This window comes from Anopheles funestus, unplaced genomic scaffold, assembly GCF_943734845.2.
Source record: "Anopheles funestus unplaced genomic scaffold, idAnoFuneDA-416_04 scaffold_19_ctg1, whole genome shotgun sequence".
Classification (NCBI taxonomy): domain Eukaryota; kingdom Metazoa; phylum Arthropoda; class Insecta; order Diptera; family Culicidae; genus Anopheles; species Anopheles funestus.
Window position 1 is genome coordinate 476205 of NW_026045356.1, and position 8211 is coordinate 484415.

General features: G+C 49.3%; 1 protein-coding gene across 1 annotated transcript; it reads right to left on the bottom strand.

Moving 5' to 3' along the window:
- Nucleotides 1–659: 659 nt before the first annotated feature.
- Nucleotides 660–3780, bottom strand: LOC125774532 (uncharacterized). Its single transcript, XM_049444674.1, has 5 exons — nucleotides 3559–3780; nucleotides 3178–3405; nucleotides 2615–2655; nucleotides 1184–2507; nucleotides 660–674 (listed from the first exon to the last, which is right to left on the bottom strand). The coding sequence occupies exons 1-5, from the start codon at nucleotides 3778–3780 to the stop codon at nucleotides 660–662; spliced, it is 1830 nt and encodes a 609-aa protein (XP_049300631.1).
- Between the last annotated feature and the right edge of the window lie 4431 nt (nucleotides 3781–8211).

An 8211-nucleotide genomic window follows, 5' to 3' on the forward strand; every position in this document is an offset into this window, starting at 1 on the left:
TTACTTTCGGACTATAGCCGTATTTGTTTACAAGTACATTGTTTGCCTTTCCCTATAAAAATAGCTACCTGTCCTTTTTCCTCTTTGAACTTGAACTTGACCCTTAGCGCAAGCGCATCGATAGAAATGAAACGAACGGTCACATTGCGCAGTTTAAACAGTGCACCATTACCAGTCGAAAGCTAGCAAGGATATAGAAAATGCAGCCTCAGTTCCTGTAGGAGATAAGTTACACATTTGAATAATGTATTGTGCGTGTAAAAAGATACATAATTTTTATTTTACCTCTTTTGGCCTCTCGATCTCGATTGGCCTCTTTTCCACCCAACCACCGAGGAGACAGGACGAGTTGTAGTGTTCGCATCACCCCGGTCACTTTCAAAACCACTGTTGGAACAATAAGCGTAACACTGTCCATTCATTTCATTCATATTATTGAAAAACGTAAGAAAATGATATAAAGACATTCTTAATAGTAATACTTAACTAGTAATATAGTATTAAAGTAGGCAAAAGCAAAAGTATAGCAAAAGCAATAATAAAAACCGGGAATTTATATATTTCAATAAATCACATCTACTTCATCCATACATATTCTCTCGTCGGTAATCAAATATGTTGTTGTTTTCGTTTATGCAATTAGAATACTCCACAGTGGTCTAAGCCTGCATTTTCTGGATGTATATGTGTAGAAAACGCAAAAAAAAGACTTGAATTTATTAGGAACGCTATTTAGTGGAGCGAACCAAAAAATTAGTTTTCTTTATTCGTTAACGTTTTCTAGCGGTAATAAAATGCTCACGCGTCGTTTGGCCCTTTTATCTACCTTTTTTCTCGTCCTGGTCCTTCACTCACCGCGGTACTCAGTTCTCCCGATCGCGAAGCTTTCTTTCGAACTTCGAAGTTCGACATAATGTCCGACAGTGACAGCAGCGGTCGGTGTAAACACCGTTTGTTTACAACATTGCCTCCCGCAGTGAGACAACTAGCTTTGTCCTGAATCTGTCTCATTCTACTTCCTGCTGCTGTCGTTGTCGTTCACTGTAAATTTACCACGCGCAACACTTTGTTCACTAATCCTAGCTCACGCAGGTAAGTTTCCTTGCCGTTCATCTAATAACGCAATCTTTGTTGCAGGTCGCTTGTAAATCCCACCAGCTGTTTGGACACTTGCCTGTCTTACTTGACCGTCCCGGGCCCTAACTACATCTATCACGCGTCCCTTCGGCCAACTGTTCCGCGGCGAACAATTGTCAACGATGACTACTAAATCCCCCACCTCAATCGGCCGCACCTTCTCAAACCACTTCGATCGACGAGTCAGCGTGGGGAGGTATTCCGATACCCATCTTCTCCAGAATACGTCAGCGCTGCGCTGGGCGGCTCTCCACGCTGATTTAACGGCGGTACTACTGTCGTCAAATACGGCGGGCGGCTTGCACCCGTTGGAGCTTCCGAGTAGTAGATGGTTCGGTGTGATCGGTGTGTCCATCTCGTCGTCCAATGGCACGTAGGTGAGTGGTCTCGAGTTGACGATGAGCTCGATTTCCGTTAGCGTCGACATCAGCACCTCGTCCGTCGGCTTTCGTGGCAGCTCGAATTGACTCAGCACTTTCTTCACAGACCGGACGAGTCTCTCCCAGCATCCGCCGAAATGTGGTGCTGCTGGCAGATTAAAGCTCCATTTCATCTCGGGCCCAACGAATTCGTCCATCATCGCGTTAACGTCTACTGCCTGTAAGGCCTCCTCCAGCTTCCGAGCCGACCCGACGAAATTGGTTCCCCTATCGCTGATCATCTCTAACGGTTTCCCGCGCCTAGCGATGAAGCGCCGAATCGCCATAATGCAGGACGCCGTCGTGAGAGAGTGAGCCATCTCCAAATGGATAGCTCTGGACGTCAGGCAGGTGAATACGACTCCCCATCTTTTTTCTACTCGTCTTCCTACGGCAACCAGCAGGGGTCCAAAATAGTCTACGCCTGTGAATGAAAAAGCTCGTTGCCCGACCGCAACTCGTTGGAATGGAACGTTTCCCATCGAGGGAGGTTCCGGATTGGCTCCATCTATTTTGCATCGCTGGCAGGACTTACGCACACGGTTGTACTCACCCAGGACTCGGGGTATATAAAACCGAGCTCGCAGCTCACTAACAACCGTGCGGTGGTTACAGTGCTTATATCGTTCGTGGTAGCTGAGTATCAGCAACTCTGTTCCACGATGCTTCCGAGGGAGGATGATCGGTTGCTGCAGTGTTTCGCTGACCGATAACGTCCCAGCCAGGCGCCCTCGCATCCTCACTATTCCGTGTTCGTCAAGTACCGGCGATAATTTGTAAAGAGGACTGCTCTTCTCCACCCTGCTCTTCCACGGCTGCATCTGAGAGGGATCCTTCTTCAAAGAGCGTATCTCAGACGCATACACGTCCGCCTGTATTTGAGTGAAGATGATCCTCTCAGCCCGTGCCAGCTCTTCTTGTGTCAGCGGTTCATCTAAGATGACATCTTTCCTGATGGCACGACGTACATTAGTGATAAATTTCACCACATACGCAACTGCCCGCAAAAGCCTTCTCCATTTCGAGAAACGATGAAAATTAATGACAGGCTCCTGTACCGTATGATGCAACACGTTGAGACGTAGTTCTTCAGGGGTGTCTGTAGATGGTGTTTCGACGGCGGGCCAGAGTGATTCAGAGCCCCATAAGAAGCTCGGACCGTTGAACCAGCGACTAGTAGGCGATAGATCCGGCGTTTTCGTGCACTTCGTCCCGTCATCGGCTACGTTCAATTTCGTTGGGATCCAACGCCATTGCTCAACCTCCGTTGTTTTGAGCAGCTCTCCGACCCGAAATGCTACAAATTGATTGTAGCGTCGATGATCAGAACGCAACCAACTCAACACGTTCCGCGAGTCTGTCCAAAACACCGTGCGCGAGATGTTTAATTGATGTGAGTTGACAATCGTAGCCGCTAATCTGGCACCAATCACCGCCGCTTGTAGCTCTAGTCGCGGGATCGAGATCGAGATCCAATGAGAGAGCATTCTACCACCCCATCTTCTTCGAACCTCCAATATGCGACTGCGGCCATACCACTCTCACTTGCGTCGCAAAACACATGCAACTCTACTCTGGCGCGAATCGACGTGACCGCTCGATAACATCTTCTGACACTCACCTTATGGACCTCAGGGAGCACTCGTTGCCAAATTAACCACTTTTCCGCCAGTTGGTCATGCAGCTCTTGATCCCATCCTATGCCAGAACGCCATATCTCTTGCAGGAGAACTTTCAGATACATCAGGAACAGCCCGAGCAAACCCATGGGATCGTAAATTCTCATCAGGATCCGGAGTAGGTTTCGCTTCGTTGTGCATGACTTGCCCGCCTGCAGTTTTTCAGTAAACTGCGTTGAGAGCCGGAAAGTAAACGAATCTGAAGCCGTATCCCACCACATACCGAGGACCTTTTCCGTCGTTAAACCGTAGCCGATATCGATGCTTTTCTGATGTTACGCCTGTGTCTGCAATTGCCGCACCACTTCTAACGATTTAGATACCCAATTCCGGATTTCGAATCCTCCTTTATCGTGGACCTCCCGAACTTCTTTCGCTAGGCATACAGTCTCTGCCTCCGTTTCCACACTCACGAGCATATCGTCCACGTAGTGCTCGTCTTTGATGCATTTCACCGCACGCGGGAACTCTTTCTCGAATCGCTCTGCGTTGCGAATCTTCACGAACTGTGCGCTGCTTGGCGAACAAGCAACGCCAAACGTCATCACGGTGACCACCTACACGGCTGGATCGCCGTGTGGATTGTCTGCATCCCAAAGGATCATCTGGCTTCGTTGGTCTTCCCTTCGCATCATCACCTGATGGAACATTTCGCGAATGTCCCCCACAACAGCAACACGAAACTCTCGGAACTTGAAGAGAACGGAAAGGAGCCCGGCAAGCAGATCGGGTTCCGCTAAAAGAAACGAATTGAGGCTGACTCCACTCACCTTTGCCGCCGCATCAAAAACCATGCGAATTTTTCACGGTTTATTTGGGTTGGTAACCGGGAAAATAGGTAGAAACCAGTCGTTTGGTCGTTTGTCCTCCGCCTCACTCACTGACAAACGTCGAATGTAGCCCTTCTGGATGTAGTCTCTCATCTTCTGATAAACAGCCGCAGCTAACTCCGGATCTTTACTCATCTTTCTTTTTAGAAGCTCGTACCGTCTCAACGCCGAAGCTTTGTTACATGGCAAACGGATGTCATCATGTTTCCAGAGTAAGCCCGTTTCGAATCGGCCGCCCTGCAATTTGGTTTCTCGATTAAGTATCACCAATGCACGTTCGTCTTCCTTGGATTTGAGTAGATGTTGTAATATACGTAATCGGTCGTCATGTAATATACGGAAGGGATATGAATCGCCGAAGCGGCGTAAAGACAAACGAACTCAGGTTATAGTTTCATTGATGTCCATCATAGACCATCAACTGATTGTCTCATCGGAACGGAGGCAGCTTTATTTATTACATTGGTATTTGGGTTTTGTTATGTTATTTGTTCTATTCAGTATTTACAATTTGGGTCAAGTCGTCTACAAGTTTTTTCTTGGGTTGATGAATATGTTGAATTGACAAATTTGCGTATAATAACCTCTCTGTATGAAGACAAGAACTAAAGGTTCTTGTCGAAAACAATTGTGTCCGGTTACACTGCCGCGCTACCTGTCCGAACTTGCGCTTTCGCATGAGCTTGTCTGTACATGTTTTTTATTGGTATCATATTGCATTGCATTGCATCATACGCTGGAAGCGTGCGCTGATATGTTTTCATGTTGGCGCTAAAGGTGTTCGCGTCTGTTGTCGCGCGCTCGATTAAAACTGCGGAATCTGCTGATATTGTGTTCTTGGCTATGTGATGGGTTACTTGCGTTCATTGGTCAACATTCATGCTTTAATTATTTTATTTGTGTTTGGTTGTTGCGTAATGGACACTGACCTGTGTACTGTCTTGGTTTTGCTGATTTGATAAATTGATGATAACTGTTTAGCATTAGCATGCTACAATGTGATGGCTTAGTGATGCCCAGTGAATCCAACGAGAAGAACGCTTTAACCTCGCTTGTGAGTACACCATCGACGTTACCTTCGCAGCTGCAGATGTGAAAACTTCGGTGTCCTCCGGACGCATTAGCGGTTGCAATAGGGCAGGGTCCGTATATCATCCAGCCCAGCCTAGTTTTCGATGCGATCGGTTCATTAACGCGTCCTTCTGTACATTTTAGCGGCTTTCCCAAACGACAATTGTCTACGCCGATTAGAACTCGAGGTACAGCATCGACGTAGGAGGTCAACGGCAAACCCTTAATATGTGGATACGCAGTTTTCAGTTGTTTGCAATCGATCGTCTGCGCGGGTAAAGCTAGATTGCTGACCGTGTGTACCTTCGACAGCTCATGCACTGGAGCCCCTTCGTAGGCACCTGAAATTCGCACCGCCAGCTGGACAGAAGCCTTTTCTTCTCTGGTAGTACCTCCGGTCCACTTGAGGCACAGTGGCCGTGACGTTCCGATCAACCCTAATTCGTCTATCAAGCTATGATCGATGAAGGTGGATGACGAACCTTCGTCGAGAAAGGCGTACGTTGGAACAGTCCTGCCATCCTTCCCATACATCGTTACCGGTACGTAACGGAACAAAGTGCGATCGTTCGAGCCGGAATGCGTGAGCCATTGCTTCTCTGTTGTGTTCGTTGTACCCAAAGCACCATGTAGCAACCTGTGGTGCAATGCCTCGCACCCATTGGATCCGCAAACTGTTATAAGGTGACACCACCCCTTATGGTACTTGAGGCATTTTCGGCACAGCTTCTTATCCCTTATGTGTTCCTTCCTTTCAGCGACGGTCATCGATTGGAATCGTTGGCACGTATCCAGTGCGGCACAATCCCCCTGGCATACTAAACATTTGGAAGCACTTGGAACATTTGGATTTGTTGGTGAGTACTTACCGCTCGTGGTGGCGGCGTGCATGTGCAAACGTGCGGTGATGGGCTGGCGCTGATCTACTCGTACCGGCTTCGCACTGCTCCGACGAACCAAGTAGGCAGATCCACTGCGGTCGAAACGTTCACTCTTCACCGGTACCACCCTGCTGAGTGCTGCAGCCAACTCGCCGATCCACCTTCCGAAGTCCGACAACGTAACGGAGGGCATCTGCTGTTGGTGCCTCGCCTATTCGATGCACGTGGCCGACGGCAGCTTCGCGATCAACTCCTTCAGCAGGATAACGTTGCAGGTATATTCCGGAAGCCCAGATGCTTGGATGGTCGCACACAGGTTCCTCACCGCGAATCCAAACTCCACCAGAGTTTCCAGCCGTTCCGCTCGTGGGGCTGGCATACGTCTCACTTTCTCCATCAAATTTTCGACGATCACCTCCGGCCTGCCAAACCGTAGCTTAAGCACTTCTATTGCTTCCTTTAGCCCGGAAGGCAGCAACAACAACGAGCTGACCGCTTCCAGCGCAGCTCCCTTCAACGCCTTCTGTAGCCTCAGCAGGTTCTCGTAGTCAGAGTACCCGCAGATGGCTGTTGAGTGCTCGTAGCTGGAGATGAAGAGCGGCCACTGTTCCGCGGAACCCGAAAACGTCGGCAGCTCTCGTCCACTGGCTTTCCGCGCTGCAATTTGCGATTGACTTAGAAAAGTCGATCCCAAGCTTCCGAATGTTCCCGCATGCCTATCGGCGAAAACATTATGCGGGTACGTTGCTGGCGCGCTCGTACGCGGTTGCGCAAAGGTGCTGTTCGCCTGACAAAGTCCGCGGGCCGGTATAAACGTGCAATAACCGTGATCGAGTCCGTGTGGCTGGTTGATGTGTCCGTATCGGTTTTCGTGTGTGTATGTTGACGTGCTGTGTCCGAAATCGTGTCCGTGTGCGGGTGCGTAAGTGTCGTGATCGGTTGTGTGCGGATGTGCCGACGTGCTGTGTCCAAAATCGTGTCCGTGGGCGGGTGCTAAAGTGTCGTGATCTGTTGCGTGCGGATGTGCCGACGTGCTGTGTCCAAAATCGTGTCCGGCTCGGTGCGTAGGTCCATTTGTGCGGCGAGGATCTCGTGACATGAGATCCTCCATCGCGCTTTGCCACTCGCGAAATTCCGCGTCACGTTTCGCGGCGTCGTTCACTGGCCTCGTTGGGATATGCGTAGGTGCATATTTGCTGCTGGCCACGGTAGGGTTGTCTTCATATCGGAAGCGTTCCGTGTTGATCCCAACACGCCTGCCAGCAGCATCAAGGGAACCATTTTCTCGATGCAGTAGCCAAGCACTCGCCTTTTCCAACTCGCATTGTGATTCGCGCGCAATATCACACTCCTTTTTTGAAAACTCCAACTCGCGCTCGTGGAGTTCAAGCTTTCGTTGTTGCAGCTCGATTCTTAAACGCTCGAGTTCGAGCTGCTCCCTCCGATGTTGTTGGTTAGGGTTCATGAACCCTTCAGGGGTTGCTGACCGATGCGCGGTCGCCATCGCCGAGTTTGATGCGCCATCGGTGACGCGTCCCAAACCCTCTGGTTGCGTGTGACCATTTTGTGCGTGCGTGTGTGTGTGATAAGGGAACAGCCGGGCTGCTTCTGGTGTCGCGTCCAGCGCGATGGCATTCCTGTGCCTCACCGGAAAATATCCCCACGGAGTCTGCATCGTCTGCTCATTCCGGTGGCCCAAAATCCCTTCGCTTTGGGACGATTCTCGTACTGCCACGGGCGATCGAGTCGAACAGGATGGCGTCGCATTCGTCGCGACTACGCTATCGCGTTCAGCCATCGGTACCTGCGAGGAGAATTCACGATCCTCTCGCTGGCTCGTCTGTTGCTCGTCTTGCACCGTGGAATCGCCGTGTTCCATCTCGCGAATCACTTTTAATACGCGCGCACTGTTACACTACCGTTCGTTTCGCGATCGCGATTATCCTCCGTGGATAATTTACTTTCGACTTTCGAAGTTAATGCGCACTAAAATTAGCTTTGCGAAGCAAATACTCTTGCAAACTATCGCAAACTCGTTGAAATTTTAGAATTTCCAACAGACTAATTTTTGGAATTTTAGAATTTCCAACACTAATTTTTTGGAATTTCCAAACTAATTTTTTGGAATGTAGAAAACGCAAAAAAAAAGACTTGAGTTGATTAGGAACGCTATTTAGTGGAGCGAACCAAAAAA

Bases quoted from the DNA above. Each gene is read 5' to 3' on its own strand.
- LOC125774532 (XM_049444674.1), bottom strand. From the start codon at position 3,780: ATGACGTTTGGCGTTGCTTGTTCGCCAAGCAGCGCACAGTTCGTGAAG. The intron at 3,406-3,558 runs GTATCTAAATCG...CTCTCAACGCAG, and splicing joins GATTCGAAATCCGGAATTGG to TTTACTGAAAAACTGCAGGC. The intron at 2,508-2,614 runs GTACAGGAGCCT...TCGTGCCATCAG, and splicing joins TCAACGTGTTGCATCATACG to GAAAGATGTCATCTTAGATG.